Source organism: Nannospalax galili, unplaced genomic scaffold (genome assembly GCF_000622305.1).
Source record: "Nannospalax galili isolate Female #2095 unplaced genomic scaffold, S.galili_v1.0 scaffold356, whole genome shotgun sequence".
Taxonomy (NCBI): Eukaryota; Metazoa; Chordata; class Mammalia; order Rodentia; family Spalacidae; genus Nannospalax; species Nannospalax galili.
The window spans coordinates 2838955-2863573 of record NW_008338126.1 but is presented as its reverse complement, the minus strand read 5'-3'; the positions used below and the strand labels follow the sequence as shown (position 1 = coordinate 2863573).

The 24619-nt window shown below is 40.0% G+C and overlaps 2 protein-coding genes across 4 annotated transcripts in view; one reads left to right on the top strand and one right to left on the bottom strand.

The window, feature by feature from the left end:
* Positions 1-515: 515 nt before the first annotated feature.
* On the bottom strand, positions 516-21318 carry Tmem59 (transmembrane protein 59). 2 transcript variants are annotated; one of them, XM_008833003.2, is made up of 8 exons: positions 20900-21318; positions 15592-15697; positions 13253-13347; positions 11256-11408; positions 8107-8188; positions 7330-7411; positions 4444-4552; positions 516-1141 (listed from the first exon to the last, which is right to left on the bottom strand). In XM_008833003.2, the coding sequence occupies exons 1-8, from the start codon at positions 21086-21088 to the stop codon at positions 986-988; spliced, it is 972 nt and encodes a 323-aa protein (XP_008831225.1). In that variant the 5' UTR covers positions 21089-21318; the 3' UTR covers positions 516-985. The 2 variants fall into 2 exon arrangements, with proteins under 2 accessions (XP_008831225.1, XP_008831224.1); XM_008833002.3 differs by having other exon boundaries at positions 520-1141; positions 7330-7414; positions 20900-21119.
* Positions 21215-24619, top strand: part of Tceanc2 (transcription elongation factor A N-terminal and central domain containing 2) — a 44758-nt gene continuing 41353 nt past the window's right edge. Inside the window, exons 1-2 of one of the 2 annotated variants that reach the window (XM_029563477.1) lie at positions 21215-21344; positions 22056-22199. In XM_029563477.1, coding sequence (XP_029419337.1) covers positions 22098-22199 — 102 coding nt within the window. In that variant the 5' untranslated portion in view covers positions 21215-21344; positions 22056-22097. Of the gene's footprint in view, positions 21345-21706; positions 21843-22055; positions 22200-24619 lie in introns of those variants that run through there. The other variant, XM_017798118.2, reaches the window with a different exon arrangement.

Here is a 24619-nt window from a genome sequence, read left to right as displayed (position 1 = left end):
CAGCCCAAGCTTGATCTCTGGAACCCATATAAAAAAAGAGTCACCACAGTACCGCAGCAGAAAAAAAGATGAGAGACCCTGCCTCAAAACAGTGGAAGGGAGCCAGGCGTGGTGGCGCATGCCTTTAATCCCAGCACTCAGGAGGCAGAGGCAGGCGGATCTCTGTGAGTTCCATCCAGGTCAGCTGAGGCTATAGGGAGACCCTATCTCGAAAAGACAAAAAAAAAAAAAAAAAAAAAAAAAAAAAAAAAGGTAGAGGGCAAGAACTAACTTCTGAAAGTTGTCCTGGATCTCCCTTTGATCTCTTCATGTATGTTGTAGCAAGCAAATGCCCACAATCACACACATACAATATCAATAAACAAACAAATCACATCAAATGCACTGTTGAAAGGGTTATTTTTTGTTTCAAACTTGGCCATCATCCTGTTAGAAAGCAGTAGATACATAACACTTCATAGTTCTCCGGGTTGGGAAAGGATGAAGACCAGGAAAATCAGATACTCAAATTTCAGTACATAATTACTCAAATAAAATTTTAATGATTTAAATTCAATACAACTGAAAATGTAGTGTTATTAGACAGTTTTCTGCTAATTCAAAGTACAAGTTTGTAGGCCATTTTTGAGTAGAAGCATCATATCTTAAGCATTCAGCTCATTAACTAAGATGGCTGACAGTATTCTGGCAGGAGGTAGGGACCAATCAGCTCATAGAATGTGGCTAGGAAAGGAAAAAACAAAAACCAATGCAACTAACAAAATAGCTACAGATATTAGTAATAAAAACACCCCAATGTCCATGTCTTAAATTACTAGAAAAAAAAATACAGGTCAAGTTACAGCAAATACAGTCTTCACAGATTTGGGTAACTTTATTTGCATTTTATAGTGATTTCTTAAGGCCTATATCCATGAGACCATTTTAAAAAGCTCTATGAGGAATGGAAATTTAGGTGTCAATGACACAATTTCTTTAAAAAAGCTTAGATTTCTGAATGAGCAAGATTCACTTTTGTAGGTAGAGGCCCTGCTTCCTCATGATCCTCAGTTTTAGATCTAACAACCACAAGAGAAGAGACTGGGTATCTGTTTAGTTTTTGTTCATTTACAAATTCCAAGTCACCATAGATACTCAGCTTCTGTAAAAGAAAAATCAATGCACGTTATTAATTTGGATAATTAAAAATTTTACCAAGTTTCCAAATAATTCAATCTACAGAGCTGGCCATGGTGGTGCAAACCTGTAATCCTGGTGCTCAGGTGGCACAGGAAGGAGGCTTGCTGCAAAGTTCAGGTCACCCGTGGCTATCTAGGAAGACACTGCCTCAAAAACAAAATCAACCAACTAAACAGAAAACAACACACACCGTTTAATCTATGGATTTGGTTTAAACAATTCTATACATGTCTTTGAGAATGAAGAATGTTTTATAGATGAGACTGGGCCCCCAGTGGATGGCCAAAGAAGCTTTTCTTCATGTCCCAAACTTAAAATTCTTACAGGTATACAAATAAGTACTAAGTAAAATTTCTTAGGTTTAAACGAAGTTAATGTGGTCACTCAAGAGTTCTCATCCTGGAGATTTGGTGGATGCTGCAAGTGATCTCAAGTCCTTTATGACCATAACTCTCCTACTGAGTATGAAATGATTCAGTGCAGTTTTATGCTACTAAATGTTTAATTTACAATGGAAAATGAGATGTACTGTTTTAAATGTCTATAAGAACAAAGACTATATAAAATAAATAAAAGAACAAAGACTATAAATGAAACACTCTAACACTACTAGGAAGGTCTTTATAAACATAAAAATTCCTCAAATTGTTAATTTTGCTGGGTGTGGTGGCACATGCCTTTAATCCTAGCACTTGGGAGGCAGAGGCAGAGAGATCTCTGTGAGTTTGAGGCCAGCCTCATCTATATAGGTGAATTCCAGGCCAGCTGGGGCTACAGGGAAACCCTGTCTCAAAAAGACCACCACCACCACCAACAACAAACAACTAAAAACAGGGACTGGAGAATTGGGGAGATGGTTCAGCAGTTAAGAGCACTTGCTATTCTTACAGAGCCCTCAGGTTCAGTTCCCAGCACACATATCAGGCAGCTCACAACTACCTATAACTATAGTTCCAGGGGATCCAATGCCCTCTTTTGGCCTCTGTAGGCACTGTACACATGTGGTGTACATATAGACACACATATACTTATAAATAAGAATAAGTAAAAAAAATTTTAAAATGCTTTAAAAAAGATACTGAAACAAAAGAACAAAAGCAAAAACTTTAATCACTTTTAAGTGAGGTATTCCCCCAAAGAATTTAGAAGGGACAAAAGAATTATATCATCAAAACAAACATCACAGTAGTGACATCATGTAAAAAGGAGAGAGATCAGCTGGGTGTGGTGGTGCACGCCTTTAATCCCAGCACTTGGGAGGCAGAGGCAGGTGGATCTCTGTGAGTTCGAGGCCAGCCCCAGGACAGCTGGGGCTACAGGGAGACGCTGTCTCAAAAAGACCAAAAAAAAAGAAGAGAGATCAAGGGTCACTGTTAGGTGAGATCACAAGGAGGAACTTCCTAATCAAGCAAGGAGATGAGAGGGCAAACCATATACCACCCATCTAAGAACCGTTCAGCATCAGGGCTCAAAATATTGAATCATGTGGCCCAGAGGTGTTACCTTTCCAGTGTCAAAGCAGACACACAAGATAGCAGCTCCTGATATGAGGCTAGCTACCTGCCTTAGTTACGACTGTAGGCCAGATAAAGAGTGACAGCTCTGGAGCCAGACTGAGTTACTGTTGCAGTTCTACCACTCTCTAGTATGTGAAGCAACTGCAAACTCTTACAATTTCCTAACTGGAAAATGGGAGCGACAAAGCAGCGACCTTAGTGGGTTACAGTGAGAATTAAAGGGGCAGACACATAAAACACTTCCAACAGTGCCTGGGAGAAGGGGCTTAAGTCAGTTAAGCTTGGTGGGCGGAACATAGGATACAGGAATCTATCAAGGTAAATCCCATTCAAAGCCAGCAGTTTAGTCTTGGTAACTGCTAATGTGTATCTTTATTTCACAATACATCTTCCAGGGGTAAAAGGAAGAAATAGGGATTATGAAGGAGGGGAACAGTGTTTCACAGGGGTGAAGTCAATAAAGATCTATTACCACAGTTTTGGTGCTTTGTTGTCACAAAGATTTCAAGTGCATGAATTGGCTCAAAGGGGAGTAGAGGTCAAAATCAATTCTATGTGAGATACCTAATTTCAGCACTGTCAGGAAAAATAAGTATTACGGTTTGGGGATGTAGCTCAGTGGTGGGACATTGCTAGAATTTGGAAAGCCCTAGATTCGAGCTCCTGAACCACCAAATAGAAATACAAGTGAATATATTAAAATATACTTATCAGGGAACTTGTGTTTGCAAGAAGAAGTAGCAGTAGTGTCATCAGTACACTTGTAATACAAACTAGTTGAATTTTGGCTGGTGTGATGGCTCAGTGAGTAAAGATGCTTGTCACCAAGCCTGACAATCTGAATTTGAACCCCAGAAAGGAGAGAAATGACTCCTACAAATTGTCCTTTGACCTCCACACACTGTGGTGCAGAGATGTGTGAGCAACACACACAAACTCAAATAAATACATAAGTGTAATTAAAATTAAAAATAAACAGATTAATTCTAATTCTCTTAATTGTTATCTTATTCTTTTATGTACTTGGGAAAAACCATACACTTTCCATTCTGTTAATCCACACTGGGCTACCTATTCTTCAGGGTTCAGGTCAAGACCCCCCTATTATGTAAAACCTTGATAACTCCAACATATAGCATAGATCTTCTTTTTGTTTTGGTCTTTTGAGACAGGGTCTCCCTGTAGCCACAGCTGTAGACCAGACTGGCCTTGAACTCAAAAAGATCCACCTGACTCTGCTGGGATTAAAGGCATGTGTCACCATGCCCAGCTTCTTGTGCCAGATAAATTTTAATTACCAAGGAAATTGCAATCTCTCAGAACACAGTAACATAATAACTACCAGAACACAGTAACTCAGAATCAAAGACTGGTTTTGTAGCTTCTATATCAAAATTTACCCCTTAATATTTATGGCAATTAGTTCACAATTTTAAGAGGTTCTTATAAGTCTTCTCTCATATACCAGCTTAGAGAACAATGCCAATAGTTCTCTTCAGTCTCAGAAGCAGGGAGAGACACTTTGTTTAAGCCAATTAACATACATATCAACACAGAAAACTGGGAACAATTCTTCTGTGTTTGCAAACTTGGAGTTTTCATGTGTGCCTACTTCAATTGGAGTAAACTATCAAGTCTCTCCTATTCATAGAGGGCCTTGTTTCTCTAGTTAAAGGAGCAAGGCACTTAACATAGCTTTTCATACGGCTCTGTCTTCAAATAGCCCAAGGGTTAGAATTAGATTTACCTCAGGGGGAACATACTGCTCCACAGCTGTAGCAACAGCTGCACAACAAATCCAGAGCAACACCATCACCGAGAGGACAAGCGTCATTGTTAAAATCCACCCAGAGTTACTGGAAGAACAACAATTAGTATATTAAGATTTTGTAATAAAAAACTGGGAGACTCAATAATTAGAAATAATCAGCCTTATACACTTACCTGAATACAAAACTTTGTGCCCTGTCTTATTTGAGTGAAATATGACATCTATTACATTACATGTACTGCTCTTCTATCTTAAAGTTTTTATAGCCTGGCTATATAACTGTTACAATAATGATAAAATCAGACATACTGATTTTCTACTATGTGTATAAAATTCCATCTAATTATTATTTTTTTTTTTTTGGTCTTTTTGAGACAGGGTCTCCCTGTAGCCCCAGCTGTCCTGGAACTCACTATGTAGACCAGGCTGGCCTTGAACTCACAGAGATCCGCCTATCTCTGCCTCCGGAGTGCTGGGATTTAAGGTGTGAACTACCACGCCCAGCCCATCTAATTATTTTCAGGAGCCTTTAAAAAAAAATGTATTTGAGATAGGGTCTTGTGCTGGACAGCTTTAGTGTCAACTTGGCACACCTGGGTTGAGGGAGCCTCAATTGAAGAATTGTCTTCATTGGACTGTCCTGTGGCCATGTCTGTAGTAGCCATGTCTGTGGGGAATTTTCTTGATTTTTGAGTGATGCGACACCACTGTCGGTGCCACCCCTGGGCAGGCTGTTCTGCACTGTTTAAGTAAGCAGGAGGGGGGTTGGCCCAGGAGAGCAAGCCAGTAAGCAGCGTTCCTCCATGGCCCGTGTTCCAGCTCCTGCCTCCAGGTTCCTGCCCTGAGTTTGTACCTTGGGCTCCCTGATGAACTGTGACCCAGGAGATGTACACCAAATAAACCCTTTCCTCCCCAAGTTGTATTGGTCAGAGTGCTTTGTCATAGCAATGGAGAAACAAACTAGGACAGGTCTCATGGAGCCCAGGCCAACCCAAATTTGATATGTGGCTAAGGTTGACCCTAAACTCCCGATCCTTCTGCCTCTATCTTCCATGTGCTGGAATTTCGGGTCTAGGCCACCAAACCTGAAGTATATGCTCTAATTACTAAATAAGCAAGGCAAGTAAGATCCTATAAATTGAACATAATATCTATTACTTTGAAAGATATTACAGTAATACTAATTTAAGAAAATATCCTTAAAAGTTAAGATATAGAATAAATTATAAAATGATCAAGGTTTTTGTTTTGTTTTGTTTTTTAAGACAGAGTCTCCCTGTAGCCACAGGTGGCCTGGAACTTGCTATGTAGTCCAGGCTGGCCTCTGCCTCCTAAGTGCTGAGATTAAAGGTATATGCCACCACACCTGGCTAAAATGACCAGTTTTATAAAAGGATTCAAAACAAGTTTCCTGAAGTCACTTTTCTTACAACATTTCAAGTATTCAATTTGCTAAAATTTACTTATACTTGAATTTAAGAGTAATTCTATTATATGGCATTTTGTAACCATTATATTTTCCTTATGATATAAAAAAAAATCTGGGGGTTCAGCAGTTAAGAGGACTGGCTGTTCTTCCAGAAGACCCAGGTTCAGTTCACAGCACCCATATGGCAGCTAACAACCATTTGTAACTTCAATTCTGGAAGATCTGACATACCCTTCTGGCCTTCATGGGAATTGCACATATGTGGTGCACTTGCATACATGCAGACAAAACACTCGTACACACAAAATAAAAATAAATAATTTAAAAATTTTACAGTATAGGGAAGTCAGGATTTTGAAAACCTATATGATATATAGACAGTCCCTAATTTTTACATGTATGTTCATTGTTGAAGAATTTATACCATTAGATCACCATGAACTCATTCATGGTTTTGTTAACACTTCCATGTAAAATATGCCCAGTCACTGCTTGTCTCCCTTCAAAAGAGGTAGACTTGAACCAGCGAGATGGCTTAGCAGGTAAAGGCATTGCTGCTAAATATGATGACCTGAGGAGGAAAGAATCGACTCCCTTAAGTTGTCCTGACCACCACAAAGGGACTGTGATATGAGTGCCTGCACATTTACACATACAAATGAATAAAATGCTAAAATTGTGTATGTGGGTGCATGTATGGAGGTCAGAGGACACCTTGGAATCAGTTCTCTCCTTCCACTTTGTGGGTCCTGGGGATTGAACTCAGGTCATCAGGCTTGGAAGCAGGCACCTTTACCCACTAAGCCAGCTCCAAGCCCCAATGGAATGTAATTTCAATGTCTGGAGAAGCATATTTCTTAATTTAAATCAAGAGACCTGAATACTTTGTATACTTGGAAAAAAAGCCATCTGTTGAAAAAAAAAGCAGCCATCTGTTCAGGTTTTACTGACATAGCAGGGAGAGGTGTTGAGGAGAGGCTGGTCAACAGATACAGTTACACTGAGATAAGAATAAGCTCTGTCCTTTTCTAACAGTGTGGTCACAGCTCACAATAATGAATCACATACTTCAAAACTGCCATTAGAGGATTTTGAATGTTTTAGCACAAAGAAATGATAAGTGCCTGAGGTGGTGCAAATGCTAATTATCCTGTCTGACCATTACACAATGCATACATGTACCAAAACATCACACTGTATCCCATACATTTGTATAATTAGGTGCCAATTTAAAAAATAGTACACTTCTTACCTTCTAAACAAACTAGAATATTCAAAAGCACAAGTTTGGAAGGGAAAAGATGAAAAGGTTTTTGCTGTTGCTTTTTGTCTTTTTTAACTTTTGAATTACTAATTTAAAAGTAACACAAAGGAAAGACTTTGACATAAACCTGATTTTATCTTTAGTATACATATAAAGGAAAAATACATACAGAGAGAGGCATCTTAGAAGGCCATCACTTTCTTCATCTTCAAGGTAGCTCCTGTGTGCCTGTGAGCTTCTCATTTGCAGATCTGCTGAGATAATAAGGAACATGTGTCTGACACCACACATCCCAAATGCTAAACTCACTGACTTCCAGATAGACATAGTCTACAGATAATTTGGGGGAGTCTAATTTGACACAGTCTATAATGTGTGAAATTCCTTTGGCATACCAAAACCCAAATGGGAATTCTTCCATATTATGGGTTTCCTGTCTTTAAAATGTTTTTGATACTGATATTTTCTGTTTAATTACATGTGGGCTTGAATAATATAACTTGGTTTATTCTAATCTAATTACAATGATCTGTTACCATTATCTGCTCATTCCCACCCAACAATACAATCAGAAGATTAATTGTATCAGTCTCTAAATTAAGTAGTTCATAAATTTTATAGCAAACTCTACTTTGTTGATGTTTTATGTGGAAATAGAACAGAGACCTCATAGTTTCAGGGTGGTTTTATTATTTGGTTAGTTTATTGGAAAAAAATAGTAATTGGTTAGTTCATACTCAAAACATGCTTTGAAACAAACTGTTTTTAGAATAGTGGTTCTTAAGTGCAGTCCCTGTACTAGCAGTATCAACAAAATGTGGAACTTGTTAGCAATGCTAACCCTCAGATTAATTCCCAGACTCAGTAAATTAGAAATCTGGAGGTGGGCAAATACAGCAGATCTGATAGCAAATGTTTTTATCCAACTATTTAAAATAAAACTTACAGGACATTTTGCTTAAAGATGATTTTCTCAAACTTGTAGACTCCTGCTCCAACTGTGGGCCATACTGAATTTCTGGCTTAGACTAAAATGGTAATGAAAGCAGTTAAGTCATTTGTACCTCTTAAGCTTTTTTTGGTAACAAGTTCTATAACATATCACCTCTATAAACATTTAAATTGAGAAAAAGTAACAAAAGTATGGTTTAAAAAAATAAAACACATTAGCTGGGCATGGTGGTACATGGCTGTAGTCCCAACATTTGGGAGCAAGAGGATCTCTGTGAGTTCAAGGTCAGTGTGGTCTACATATCTACACAGTGAGTTCTAGGCCAGCTGTGGCTATAGAGAGAGCCTGTTTCAAAAACACCAAAAAAAAAAAAAAAAATTAACCACAGTATTTTTCAAAAAATCATGTTCAGTGCCTTGGAAAGACATATATTTCTAATATTATCAGCTACTTAGTGAATTTAATTGTACAAGTTTTTAAAGGCCGGGCATGGTGGTGTACCCCTTTAATCCCAGCACTTGGGAGACAGAGGCAGGGAGATCTCTGAGTTCAAGGCTAGCCTGGTCTACAAAGTGAGTTCCAGGACAGCTGGGAATACAGATTAAAGAGTGGTAGAGTAATTATGACAAAATATCTATTAAATACTATTATCTTACAAAAATGAGTTCCAATTTTAGTTGAATAGAAATAATTCAGCAACCTGTCCTAACTTATTATAAAATATTTTATTATTTTAACTGTATGAATGTATTGCTTGCATGTATGTAAGTGTATCCAAACTGTGCAATGCCCACTGAGGTCAGAAGAGGGTGTTGAATTTCCCTAGAACTGGAGTTACAGGTGGTTGTTAGCTACCATGTGGGAGCTGGGAATCAACCCCAGGTCCTTTGCAAGAGCAACCAGTGTTCTCAACTGCTGAGCCATCTCTCCAACCTCAAACTTTTGTCAAACATATAATATCTCTTATCTGTACTATTCCATTCTTTTCTAACTAGGAATAATTCAGATATTACAGGCAAATATTCCATACTTTACATCTTTCATACAGCTCTGGTCCTCTGGAAAGGGAGTTTCTCTAAGTTACATTCAAGTTGACACATATTTTTAGAGAGAAACAGCGAATCACACATCTACTGAGGAATTAGGGAGGGCTTTATGCTTGAGTGTCAACTTTGGTTTTCATGTAAATAGCTTTAGGGAATAGAACATGCTCACAAATTAAAAGAGATTTTTTTTTTGTTTGTTTTCTTACTACCAAATTAAGTGCCCAAACTCAGGATAGTGCTAACCATAATAAACTAGCCATACAGTAAACCATTTAACTAGCAATAATTAAAGTACAACTTGTGCTGGGAAAGGTGGCATATGCCTTTAATTCCAGCACTTGGGAGGCAGAGGCAGGCGGATCACTGTAAGTTTCAAGGCCAGCCTGGTCTACATAGCAAGTTCTAGGCCAGCTGGGACTACAGGAAGACCCTGTCTCAAAAAGAAAAAAAACAAAAACAAAAACCCACAAAACTACACCTTGTTACCCAATAACAAGATAGTGTCAGAATACAATTTACAGACTAGTAAATATGAGGATTTTACTGAATGAAAAGGAAATAGCATGATGGAGTGGTATTTGGAACTTGCAGCTAAAATACCCTGAGGCTGAGCCGACTACTATTGTTAATTGGCAGCATAACCTCACACAAGCTAGATGTTCCACTTCCTCATCAATAAACAGGGGTAATACAACCTCATAAAAAATTTGAAGAAGACGGGCATGGTGGCACATGCCTTTAATCCCAGCACTCGGGAGGCAGAGGCAGGCGGATCTCTGTGAGTTCAAGGCCAGCCTGGTCTACATAGGGAGTTCCAGGACAGCTGGGGCTACAGGGAGACCCTGTCTCAAAAAGACCAAAAAAAAAAAAAAAAAAAAAAAAAAAATTGAAGATTTCAGCCAGGCATGGAGGCACATGCCTTTAATCCCAGCACTCAGGAGGCAGAGGCAGGAGGATCTCTGCAAGTTCAAGGCCAACCTGGTCTACATAGCAAGTGCCAGACTAGCTGGGACTACAGGGAAACCCTGTCTCAAAAAAACCAAAAAAAAAAAAAAGATTTCAAATACAGTCAGTGTTCCACATCCATGGGTTCATTGTCACTGTGTTCCATTTTCATGACTAAACCAATCATGGATTGAAACATTTGGGAAAAAAAATCTGTATCGAGTATGTACAGACTCTCTGTATCACTAAACAACACAGTGTAATAATTATCTGTGCAGATTACACACTGTATCAGGTATTATAAGCAACTTGGATATGATTTAAAGTATAATCATGCACTGCATGACATTTCAGTCAATGGACTGGATATTCAACAGAAGTCCTGTAACATTATCACCTAGCAATCCTGTAGCCATCTCAGTTGAAATACACTCTACGATGTTCATACAATGAACTTGCCTAATGATACATTTTTTCAGATTGTCTCTACTGTTAAGTGACATCTACTACACATGAGAAAGGTGGGTTATATGCAAATACAATGCCATTTTATGTAAGGGACTTAAACAAAACATCCCCAAATACTGGCATGCCTAATTAGAGTCTGGGAACCAATCCCTCACAGATATTCCAGGACAACCACATATGTGAAATGCCTAGTATATAACCTAGGAAACACTTATTACCATCATATCCCATGGTAAATTATTAGACAGGAGAAAAGTTACCTCTTTAGAAGGCAAAATACATCTTTAACAAGTTCTCTTACCAGAGGTGGGAGGAAAAGTACTACATACAACTAAGTATTATGTCATGACGCTTTTTTCCAGCATTTATGTTTTCTATGTCACTATGTTCAAAGTATATTATTCTTATATCCTATCTAAAATTTTCATTTTAATCAATTTAGCCACTATAAAATTGAGGAGACTCAGATAAGAACTACTGAGCTTTACATATGGCTTCCAAAGGGACAGAAGGAAAGATAATTACACTTGTCCTGATGCCCAATAATTTCATGAAGCCTAAATAAATAAGCGCTATTTGACAAAAATATTTATAAATGACTGATTACATGGTTCTAATCCAAGACACTCATTGAAGACAAGTACATTTACTGTTGTTGGTATTTAGATGAGGCACAGTTGTCACCTGGAATATAACTATTTTTCCATCATCAGCTTGAAGATAAAAAGTCCATGAAGAAGTTATGAAGCTCTGTGCAGAGTCCATCATGTCACTCCAGAATGACCTCACCAGAGTCAGAGGGAAGAGGAGATGCATTTTTGGCATTAGGGACATGAGCTAAACAAACAAACAATTTAAATCATGAGAAACACTTATCATATATGTATATGCAAGAGAACATCATAACTGAGATTACTCAAATCTTACTGGAATAAGACATAGATATTAATGAATCAGTCAAAACCATTAGCATTAGAGTAAACTACTGTTGATGTAAAATAACTATGGTAAAGTTTTAAATACCAGGCTTAGATTTTCCACCAAAAATCTCTATAAACAATCTATGATTTCCATCACGTTTGCAATGCCAACACTGAGCTCTAGGCACAGCTTTGGTTCACCTTTATGTCAAATGAGGTAGCATCATGAAGTATTATAATAGAAAAAACAGCTTCTGCCAGGCGTAGTGGTGCACACCTTTAATCCCAGCACTCGGGAGGCAGAGGCAGGCAGATTTCTGTGAGTTCAAGGTCAGCCTGGTCTACATAGTGAGTTCCAGGACAGCTGGAGCTACAGGGAGACCCTGTTTCAGACCAAAAATAAATAAATAAATAAAAAATAAAAAAATTGGTCCAAATTCCATGAAAGGCAATTTCGCTCTATTTCTCAAAATTAAAATTGCACAGACCTCTTAACTCAGCAATGCTAATCCTATTATTTCATTCTATAGGTATAAAAACATACAGAAAAATATTAGGAAGAATCTTCATGTTCATAAACAAGGAGCTGTTTCAGTAGGATTATAGTACATGCCTATAATCCTAACACTTGGGAGGCAGAGGAAGGAGGATCAGGAGCTCAAGGAAGGAGGATCAGGAGCTCATCCTGAGTTAAGTTCAAGGCCAGCCTGAGCTACACAAGACCCTGCCTCCAAAAATCAAAACCCCCAAGCAAAGGGCTATTTAACTTATGATACATTCAAATAGAATATTATATAGTGAAAAAAGAGAGGTTCTTTATATATAATTATATTAACAAATAGACATTTGTATTTCCTTGTATATGCATAAAATAGTTCTGTGATAAGAATTACTTTTATTTATGTGCATGTGTGCCTGACTGTGTGAGTATAAACCATGTGTATTTGGGTACTGGAGGAGCCCAGAAGAGGGTGTCTGATCCTCTGGAGCTAGAGTTATGGGAGGTTGTGAGTTGCCAAATGTGGGTGATGGAACAGAACCAGGTCCTCTGAAAGAGCAGCAGACACTCTTAACCACTGAGCAATCTCTCCAGTTCTTTGTTTTGTTTCATAAACTATTTCTGCATCAGAGAACTTGGCTATGTAATGGAGGAAACCCGAGCACCTTGCAAATACAGAAGTAGGGCAGTTTTCATAGATGCTGAGTAGAAAGAACAGAGACATACTCTTATGAATGTACATACTCTGTATCTTAGATTTTATACAAACTATTTTTCCTATGCACAAATTTTTTAAAAATTACTGTCCAAAAATTAAATAAAAGCTTTTTTTTTGAAAAATTAAGAACTTTTCCTCAATACATTCAGAATATAGTATGTGGGGGTAGGGAACGTTAAGAGATGACATTGTAGAGGCTATCAGGAACTAGGTTGAATAAGCAGCTTGGACTTAAATCTATATGTAATTGGAAATACTGAATTATGTAAGATAGGAGAAACAAAATGAGATTCTGACTATAAATAGAATTTTGTAACAGAAAAGCATTTAATGACATAGGTGCACTTACATACATGCAGGCAACACACTCATACACATAAAATATTAAAAAAGAATTAATTAACATCACCATTTGTACACACATTTTGACGGATGAAAACTCTATAAATAGAACCTGGAATAAAAGCATGTCGGCAATGACCATGCTAAGCAATACAAGTCTGAGTGCATCAGAAGGTAGTAACAAGGCAGTATTGTTTCTTACTTGTTCTTGCCTCAACTCAGCAAATGGCAGTTGATCTTGGCAACCAAGATGACAAGCATATTGCTCATCAGGTTGGGAATATGCTTCTGTACATGCTGAAAGAAAAAAGCCAAGTCTTAGAAAAGAGAAGAAGGGATGGTAAAGAAAGCTGGAAAAGAAAGGGATTCAACCATGTTATATATAAAAAAAAAATTTCGGGGCTGGAGACATGGCTCAGTGGTTAAGAACACTGGTTGGTCTTGCAGAAGACCTAGGTTCGAATCTCAGCACCCACATGGCAGCTAACAACTGCCCGTAACTCCAGTCCCAGGGGATCCAACAGCCTCTTCTAACTTCTGTGGTCACTGCACAACATACATGCACTTACCTACATGTAGGCAATACATGCATACACATAAAATAAAAATAAAAAAATAAAAATTTCTTATAAGCACTTACTTCATCACTATGAATTTCCAAACCTGGGCAATAGTAGGAAATCTTTTTATTATTTATTTATTTATTTATTTATTTATTTATTTATTATTTATATTTTTTCTCTTTTTGAAACAGGGTCTTTCTGTAGTCCCAGCTGTCCTGGAACTCACTATATAGACCAGGGTGGCCTTGAACTCACAGAGATGCGTCTGCCTCTGCCTCCCAAGTGCTGAGATTAAAGGCGTGTGGCACCATGCCTGGCAAGAAATCTTTTGATAGAACTCTTATCTCTCTCCCCCAAGTCAATGTCTCATATATAAGTCTTTTAATTCCATACCTGTCTCTACATGGTGACATTAAAATAAGGGAGTCCTCACAGCTAAAGTGTGTGGAGCAGAAAGCACTGGACTGATGTCCTAAAGATGCCACAGAGAATTTAGGTTCATCATTTGTTGGCTGTGTAAGGACCTGAGCTGAGGCACTGAGTAGTAATCCTGCTATTGATTTCTATAGGCCTTGTCAAATGTTGGGTGATGGGAACATTTTTTTCTTTTCTTTCTAGTCCTCCTATAAGCTAGGCAAATGCTCAACTACTGAGCTAGACCCCTAACCCTCTTTTGACTTTTATTTTGAGAGAGGGTCTCACCAAGTTGCCTAGGTTGGCTTTTAATTCACTCTATAGTCTAGGCAAAGCCTGACCTTAAAATCCTTCTGCCTCAGACTCCCAAATAACTTGAATTACAAGCCTGTGCTACCAGGCCCAGTTTGATTTTTTTTAAAGTCTGAAATGGAAGTCTTAATCCAAGATGTTGAGTGAAATAATGCATGTTAGTCATTTACATAAATATTTGAGATTACTCAGCTCAGAAACAAAGTTGAGAACATGGAAAGGGAAAAATAAATGAAGCAATCAGTCTAATACCTTAAGTTCTAAGAAAACTGAACTAGACAATGTTTTATAGTAGGGAATTTTTAAAGGTGAAATAGGGCTAGGGCTGTAGCTCAGTGGTAGATAACTTGCCTGGCATATACTAGGTCCTGGGTTCAATCCTTAGCACTGAAAAGACAAGAAAAAGTTGAAATGGGCCTATATCAAATATACTCACTAGTCATTTCTTTATTGGGATATAGCATTGTACCACTGTGGTCATCTTCTTTTTCTTCTCTACTCAGTCATGAATTTGTAAAATACTTCTCAGAGGTACTAGATAATAAACTGAACAGTACTTTGCATATATCAAGATGGCCAGTTAGGAGAGTAAGTCATAAAAATAAGGTCACAACATCACAGATACTGTGAGCCTTGGCACAGTGACAGGGAAAAGCTGTGTCCTGCTACACTGACTAAGCTGCAAAAAATGGTCAAGATCCCATTATAGTTCTTTACAAAGTTAAACGTTCACTGTGCCCTGATTATAGGTTTCTTTCATTAAATACATCTCTTTCACCAAAAGGTAATAGTAGTTAACTGGTGACAAAGCCTTTGGTTATTTTTACTGGCATGACTGATAAAGAATTCACTATTAAATACTTCAGAGTCAAAGGTTTTCAGATTAGTAAAAATCTTGGCTCTATGTCAACTAACTGATTGACTGAAAGGTTTAAGAAAATTATTCTATGAAAAGGTAGTGATGAATTATAAATTGGGTAATTACTACTGCATTTTTCTAAACAGAATGCTTAAACAAAGTGTCCTATCTACAGCACAAAATAAACATTGTCTTAACAAACAAGATGAATTAAAGCCCATGAAATTTTTAGCAACATCTATTAAAACTCTAAATTTACAATTGCTGTATGTTGAGTGACTAGTTTAAACAGGATGTCTGTCATTTTCTAGGAAAAATACATAAAAAGCATAACCCAACTCAAAGAAAGCCCCAATGTCATGCACAGCTGATGTCATTAGCATAGTATCTTACCAGATTCACATTCCAGTTTGGTCCTATTTAAATCAATTCCATCATCCACAAACTGACAAATTGAAAACAGTCTGCAACCTCTCTGACATGCATACAACTCCTCTTCCTGGGAAATTAAGAATAGAAAGGATTACCAAAAATTAAATAAATAATAAGATTTTTCTTTTAGCAGAAAAATGTCAAGAAAACAAAATTAATATTTATTTTAAACTACCCAGTAAATTTTGTAACTGAAAGGAAAAAAAAAAGCTAGAAGCTAAATATCCAAGATCTTTGCCACATACTATAGTTTTATTTAGTTCCTTATTTTATTTATAGACAGGGTTTCAAGTACAGTAGGTTGGTCTTAAACTCCCTAAGCAGGAGGACAACCTTGTAATTCTGATCCTCCTGCCTCCACCTCTGGAGTGCTGGGATTAATGGAAGTGTGTTACCATACATAGTTTATGTGGTGCTGGAAGGAGACTGAACCCAGGGGCCTTCTGTGTATGCTAGGCAAGTATGCTAACAACTGAGCCACATCCCAGTCACAGTTCATAAATACCATCCTTTCCTATATTCTGCAGTAGGGAAAATTCCCATATTAACTTGTAGGGGAAAAAAACTGAAAATTGGGAGAAACCATGAAAATAAAAATAGCAGTGACATTCAGAACCTTAAATAGGTAGAAAGGAGTAAGCAAGTACTCTAGGTTACTAGCGTGCTTCTCCACATCCATGCTCATGGTCATCAGCTCAACCAAGGTGTCATGACTAGCTTTGTATGGCAAATGGTGAGATAAAGGTCAAAGACAAAGATGAGATGAGATATCTACTTATAAGTGTTCACATAGAACAATTTTTATTTGTTTTTTATTTATGTATGTGTGAGCCCGTGTTCAGTATATGTGCAACACATGTGCGCAGGTGCCTGAGGAGGCCAGAAGAGGGCACTGGATCCCTTGGAACTGGAGTTATGGGCTGTTGTTAGCCACCATTGTAGATTTTGGGAACTGAAATGAGGTCCTCTGAAAGAACAGTAAGTGCTCTTAACCACTGAACAATGTCAGCCCCAACAAGGCTGTCTTCCTGCTTAGGGAGTTTGAGACCAGCCTACTATACTTAAAACCCTGTCTATAAATAAAATAAAGAACTAAAAACTACCATATGTGGCAAAGATCTTGGATATTTGGCTTCCAGCTGTTTTTTTCCTTTCAGTCACAAAATTTACTGGGTGGTTTAAAATATTAGCAGTATTAATAACACATGTGTGTGCATGCACACACACAAACATACAGGTTTTTTTGAGAAAGGGTCTCCCTGTAGCCCTAGCTGACCTGGAACTTGCTATGTAGAACCAGACTGGCCTCCATCTCAGAGATTCCTCTGCCTCTGCCTCCCAAGTTCTTGGAGTGCTAAGATTAAAGGCGTGCACCATGACATCTGGCCCCATTTGAACTCACAGAGATCCACCTGCCTGCCTCTGCCTCCCAAGTGCTGGGATTAAAGGCATGCACCACCATACCCAGCCCCATAATATATTTTTAAAGTAGAAAGCAACAATTACAAGCATCAGTGTATATGTGTGGAAACTCAAAACAGGATAGTTCTTCATTACTGGAAGACTAATAACAATGTTATCAACAAGCTTTTCTTTCTTTTGATGGAATATAGTATATAACAAATGTAACTGTGTGATCAACTGTATACAAATTGGTAAGGACCTAATGAGGAAACAGCATGTGCATATACTAGTTAACAACCAATGGAATACAATGGCATGCATTTCTTTCCAGCAGAATTAATAAAATTAATGCAGTAGCAACAATCCATGAGAAGAGATGATGCCAAGTCTGATATTAAATAAGCTTTATTATACAACTCTGAAGATTTTAGAGTTGTAAAATCTTTTACAACATTTACAGGAGCTGGAGAGATGGCTCAGCAGTTAAGAACCCTGGTTGTTCTTGCAGAAGATCCGGGTTTGAATCCCAACACCCATGGCAGCTAGCAACTGTCCCTAACTCCAGTTCCAAGGGATCTGACATCCTCTTCTGTCCTCCGCGGGCACTGCACCACACGGGTGCACTTACCTACACGCAGGCAATACATGCATACACATAAAACTGAAAAAAATAGCCAGGTGTGGTGGCGCATGCCTTTAATCCCAGCACTTGGGAGGCAGAGGCAGGCGGATCTTGTGAGTTTGAGGCCAGCCTGCTCTACCTAGTGAGTTCCAGGACAGCTGGGGCTACAAGAGATCCTGTCTCAAAAAGACAAAAAAAATAAAAATAAATAAATAAATAAATCTTTTACAACATTTTTAGACCTTAGTTCTGGCTGCATGTATTGTTAAAGTGAAAAGACATTTCATAGCTGATTAATTTTTACAGTTTACAGGCTTTTTAAAAAAATATTTTATTATTTTTATCTTATGTGTATGTGTGTATTGCCTACATGTATGTGAGTGCACCCGTGTCATGCAATGCCGAGGAGGTCAGAAGGGGGCGTTGGATTCCCCTGAACTGGAGTTAAGGATGGTTCATAGCCGCCATGTGGGTGCTGGGAATAGAACCCAGGTCCTCTGTAAGAGCAGTCAGTGCTCTTAAACGCTGAGCCATCTCTCTAGCCCAGTTAACAGGCTCTGTGAAACAGTGAAAGAATTGTTTGGGGAGTAGCCTCATATTGCACACAGGAAGCAGTATGCAGGAGCTCATTACCATGAACTATACCAAATGACATTCCATTTTCAGATATGCTTGTCTTTTTTAAAGCAATGGAGTCTTACTATGTGACCCAGCACTATATATCCCAAAGAGGCCTGAAACTCCAATCTTCCTCCTCAGTGCCCTCCTATTGGGATTACAATAATGCTAATGTGCCCGACTTAGATCTGCTGTCAGATATGCCCAAAAGGCATCTAGAACCAACTTCAGAAAACCATATGGCATGCCGAAGAGCCTACCTGAGGAATCAGGTAGAGGCTCAGCATTACCACTTTTTCTGCATGACTTCAGGCAAATTACTTATTTTCTCTGGTGCCCAGTTTCCTCAGTTGTAAATGATAGTCTCACATTAATCCTGCATACTAGCAGGATTATACATTTATATTATACTGTACTCATTTTAGACATAACAACACAAGAAATGCCCAGTGCCAAGTTCTGTGTTAACTTTTTTTTTTGTCTTTTTGAGACAGGATCTCTCTGTAGCCCCAGCTGGCCTGGAATGATCCACCTGCCTCTGCCTCCCGAGTTCTGGGATTCCAGTGAATTCCAGGCCAGCTGAGCCTACAGGAAGACCCTGTCTCAAACAAACAAACAAATGAACAAAAAAAAAAAAAATCCAAGAGATACCTAAAGGTTCCTGGTACGAGTATCTTCTCAAATTATTTTCACAGCACTCTGGCTTATACTACAAATTTGCTAGGAAAACCTTTTTTTAAAAAAATTTTTTATTATTTTATGTGTATGCGTGTATTGCCTGCATGTAGGTAAGTACACCCATGTCATGAAATGCCTTTGGAGGTCAGAAGAGGCTGTTGGATTCCCTGGGACTGGAGTTACAGACAGTTGTTAGCTGCCATGTGGGTGCTGGGATAAGAACTCGGGTCTTCTGCAAGAACAGTGTTCTTAACCACTGAGCCATCTCTCCAGCCCAGCTAGGAAAATCTTTAGAGGGAACAAACACTAGCATAATATAAAATAAATCTGACCCGGGTTTGAATCCCAGCACCCACATGGCAGCTAGCACACAGGTGCACTTACCTACATTCAGGCAATACACACATAACATAAAATAAAAATAATAAATAAAATATTTTTAAAAATCTGAGCCTAATTCTAGGCCAAACAGTATTGATGCACTTTCTCATGGAAGCCTTTTAGCAATGTGAGGTTTATTGATTTACATCTGGAAATCAGAATCCTCCTCACTCCCCAAGGTACATAGCCCATGGCAGGCCTTGAACTCTCTCTCCTCTAACCTCAGTTCTGAGGGCTGTCATTACATGTCCAGCTCTTCATTTCTCTCATTAATTTCTGACTTCAAAAATTTAAGGCTAACCCCATCTCCTACAATTTTGTGGGGTTATATTGTTTTGAACTGATGACCCTTAGGAATGCAGGTAAACAAAATACTGGAAGGTACAGCATGTACAACTTTTCATCTCAAAGATCCGAAAGCACCTGCCAAGATGGAACATCCTAAACGTCACTGGAACTGTCTTCCTGGGATGTCACTTTAGTTGAGTAAGGTAAATAGGGCTAGCCACACGGTTAAGCAAATAGCACACGTCTCTGAGACGAAAGAAAAACACCAGCAACATCAGCAAAAGTGCTTACAAAGCAGGGAGGGGGCATGTACCCAAATTATATATGGGAAAGGTGTGGAGAGAGTCACCAAGCAATTTAGAATGTTGAGTAAACAGAATTATAAGAAGCTGGAAAACAGCTTGAACGGGAGACAGAATTAAAGGCCAAGGCGGCAGCAGTAGGGAGGGGGCAGGGTAGCAGTAGGTCCCTCCTTTCGCTCAACAGTGAACGCCTTCCGCAGAACAGGGGCATTTCTTACCTACTCCACGGATTCCCTACCGTCTGCACTGGGTGAGTAAGGTGCTTGTTTTTGCAGAAACCTAACTGCTGCTTCTCTAAGGCATCCAGTGCTCAGTGGTAGAGTCTAGCACACAGTCAACACAGACAGCCCTCCCTTCTTGTGGTCACACAACTCTTGGGGCTGACTTAACATTCAGACCACAGCAGAGCTGTCAACTTGCCCGACTCCGGGACCAGAAAGGAGAGCAATACACTCGGGCTGAGAGTCAATCTTTTTTTGTCTTCTTGAAGCAGGGTCTCCCTGTAGGCCCAGCTGGCCTGAACTCACTATGTAGACCAGGCTGGCCTTGAACTCACAGAGATCCGCCTGCCTCGGCCTCCCAAGTGCTGGGACTACAGGCGTGCGCCACCACGCCCAGCGAGAGTCAATCTTTTGTGCACATGTGCACCGGCGCCTTCTAGTCAGGACGCCTCATCAATCTAATTCTTCTACTCCTGCAAGTGGTCCACTCTCCAGCAGCCCGGCAAACTCCCAAGAGCTCACCTCTTTCTCATCTTTGTGTCCCCCAGCCTATCACCGAGTCCTGCAGCACAAACTTCCGGTAATTACAGCAGGAGCAGGGTGCCGGCAGGAACAGGGAGGGAAACACAGGAGCTAGAGGGGGTGGGGTGGACGGGTGCGCCTGAAGCGCCGATCCACCGCTACGGTCCCCGAGCCGAGTAGGGAGCCAAGAGACGGGCGGCAAGGGGTGGAAGCCCGGTTCCGACGGGCCCTACCTTGGGGTAGGTGTGCAAGGGGTAGGTCAGCTGACAAGCCCGGTGGCAGGACGCTGTGTCCCCCAGGACCGAGTCAAACGCTTCGGCCGCTGCGGTCCCCGAGCCTCCGGCCAGCGCCACGGTCAGCAACAGCAGCGGCGGTAGCCCCAGCTGGGCCCGGACCCAGAGCTTCCCCTTCGGCGCGGCCATCTTGTTCCCCTCTGTCACTGCAGCTCGGCTTGTTGCTATTTTCTTTTCAGGGTTTCTCCTCCTTCCGAGCCAGCCTCTTTCCCCGCCCCTCCGGCCTCCGCTTCCGCCTCCGAGAGCGTCTCGGCTCCGCCCTGTTCCGCCCAAGCTGCTGCCTCCCTGGCCGCCTCTGAGACTAGGCTCCTCTCCTGGGCCGGCGTGAGGTCCGGCTCGACTATCGCGAGTGTGAGCGCGGAGCAACACCGCCCTTCTTTGCGGGGTAGGCTGGGGCTTGTAGTTCTTTCTCCGCGGCCCGTCAAGTGCTGCGAGTAGGAGCACCTTAGAGCTACAGCCGCCGCACGCCGCGCGGTGCGTACTGGGAAGTGTAGTTCGCGGCCCGCCACTGACGAACTGGGCTCCCGGAAAGCGTGCAGACAGCTCGACGTGTGACCCGAGTAGGGGCGCAGAGGACCGAATGCCCAGTTGTTGCCAGGACTGCTTTGCCTAGTGGGTTTCACGTGTGGCTGTGAGTGGGTGCCCCTTCTCGGGTCCCTGAGCGCTGGGAGCTGATCAGGATCCAGAGCCTAACAGCCATCATTAGGGTCCTCTGACCACCGAGCTTCATTGAGCCCAGTGAAACCCTAACCCCGGAACAACCCATCTTAAACTAGGAGAGGGCTTAGAAGTCCGTCGTCCGAGTCGTGTCTGGTTACAGCCACCCCCCCTCCAACCTCCGGTATTGGAATCCTCATCTCTCCTTAGCATCTCCTTCTGGAAGGTAGGAACCTCCTAACCAGGAAGTAAACTTATCATTGTATAGTTTCAGTTCTAAAGAAGAGCAAACCGGCCCCCATCCCTGAAATCTTACTTCCTGTAAATACCACTCAAGAGTCCTCGTAATTCAGGAATGTTTCCAGAAAATCCAGTCGTGGCACTTCTGGGAATACACATCTCGGTCTTGAAGTTTTAGTCTTTACTTTTTCTTGATTAGAATATCACTCAAGCACCTGAAGGTAGTTGGAATTCCCTAACAATGGATAAATTCGTCATTCGAACACCTAGAATCCAGAATAGCCCACAGAAGAAACATCCTGGAGGAAAGGTTTACAAGCAAGCCACGATTGAATCTTTGAAGGTGAGAAGGGATCTGGGGCCAGAGAAAATGTGCAAAGGACTATGGTATCAAGACAGTGCTGAAGGGTTCTTTAATGGGAGGTCATGAATTATTTTTTGACCTACCTCAGAAACCATTCTTTGTTTCCCACACATCCTGTATAGACTTTTTTTTTTTAATATAAAAAATCAATTTCTGCACTTCTGCTGTATTGTATTAATTATTCTGGGTTTAGGGTATCGTTACTAGCTGGTAGGATCACCTCCCCCCTTGATTGAAAGTTTCTAAAGCAAATTTATTTTTATTATTTTTAATTATGTGTGTGTGTGGCCGGGTATGTGCTGGAGTAACAGGTGGTTGTGAGCCACCAGATGTGGGGGCGGGTAACTGAACATGCTCCACACTGCTCAGCCGTCTCTCCAGCTTGAAAGTTTTTGTCAGAAATGTTAACGTTCCAAATATGATTCTGTATGCGCTATACAAACTAGGAAAACATAAATGATGATTCTGTATAGTACTTTCTTACCCTACTGGTCAGAAGCATGGCATGTGGTCTCCATAGCTACACCTAGGACCAGAAGAGACTTTTAAATGGACTCTTCACTCCAGGAACTCAGTTTGGTTTCTGTCAGGAAAAGGCAAAGAATATATACAAATAGTCAGTGAAGTTGGATATAGTAGCCTGTGCTTGTAGACCTTGTACTCAGGAGGCTGAAACAGGAGGTTGGAGAGTTCAAGAACATAGTGGGTTATCCTGTCTCAAGAAAATAAGAGCTGGATACCGTGGCAGTGCCTTTCATCCCAGCACTTGGGAGGCAGAGGCAAGCAGATCTCTGTGAGTTCAAGGCTGTCCTGGTTATATAACGAGTTCCAGACCAGCCAGTGCTACATCTTGAGACCCTTATCTCAAAAAAAAAAAAAAAAAAAAAAAAAAAAAAAAAAAATGGGGAGTATAGTTCAGTGGTAGAGTAATTGCTTAGCATGTGTGAAGCCCCAGGATCTATTCTCAGAACCACACACACAAAAAAAAAAATTACAAAAATTGATGATCACAGATACATATGCTCTAAGACCTAATGCAATGCCACAACATTGTAGCTAAACTATATTGAATAATCAATGATAACTTTGTCATTCACTTATAAGAGTTTGGATAGGAAACTAGTCTACAAATATTATGAAGTAGCTTTCTACCCACCACTGTGCTAGGTACTGTAGAGAACATAAGAGAAATCTAAGCTCAACATATAGCTCATGGGCCTTCCTATAAGGGGGTCAAAGCATAATAACAATATAAAATTATGTGATTTATTACAAATTATCATATAGACAATAATGATTAAGTGAGGAGAGCAAGCCAGGCATGTTAGTACATGCCTATAATCCCAGCACTTAGGAGATAAAAGCAGGAGGATCAAGGAGTTCAAGGTCATCCTTGGCTACATAACAAGTTTCAGGTTTGCCTGGGCTACATGAAATATACATCCTCCTACCCCCCCCCCCCAAGAATCTCAAGAAAGAAAGCTCCATGCCTGTTTTACTGGTTAGAGAACGTAGGTGGCAGGGATCTTAAAGGATGGAAAGGAAGATTGCCTACGTAAAGGGAAGTAGTAACACATAACAGTTCAGTGAGTGGTTCTTGCTGTTCCCTTCCTGTATGCCCATGAGTGCTTACTTTCATGTATGTACGATGACAACCCACCCCACCCCCCCGAACTTGTGTCTACTATATATGTTTTAGAGAGTTAACTAGGACCACTCTGCCAAGTCGCTTATTTCCACACACCAGCATCATGTTTTAGCTTTTGTTTTTTTTAATTATTTATTTAATAACCATATAATTAGAAGAAGCATTTCATTACAACAGCATTGACATATTCAATAATAATTTCCAGAGCTAAGATGCATCTCTTTCAAAATTGGCTGTAAATTTTTAGGTTTGTAGTTGAATTAATACAGTTATACAGTATTGTACTCTGTATAAACCCTGTAAGACATAAAATTAAGTGGGGTTTTAAACTTTAAAAAAGATCTCCATTTTATTATTAAAATACACAGTTTCATATAGAAAAATTCATTTTTAATACAATTGACACTAAGATGCACATGCGTTTCTAATCTCTATATATCTGATTATTACTAGTCACAGTTACTTTCTGAGCTCCTTGGCATCTGAGCATGGATATAAAGTCATCAGGTAGATTTCAGCGGTAATGTTTTTCACATCTACTAATTATTAAAGAGCAAATTTTTATGCTTTGAAGAATTATTATTATTTATTTATTTATTCAGCACTTCTTAGGTAGCACCCCCCCACAGCCTCCCTCCCCCCACAAGAGCCCTTATACTCTGATATCCCTGCTACTGTCTGCTGTATTGTCAGCCCAGCCATTCCCCACTACTTGCCCTTCTGGTGAATCTAGTCAGCCTATCTAGAGGTC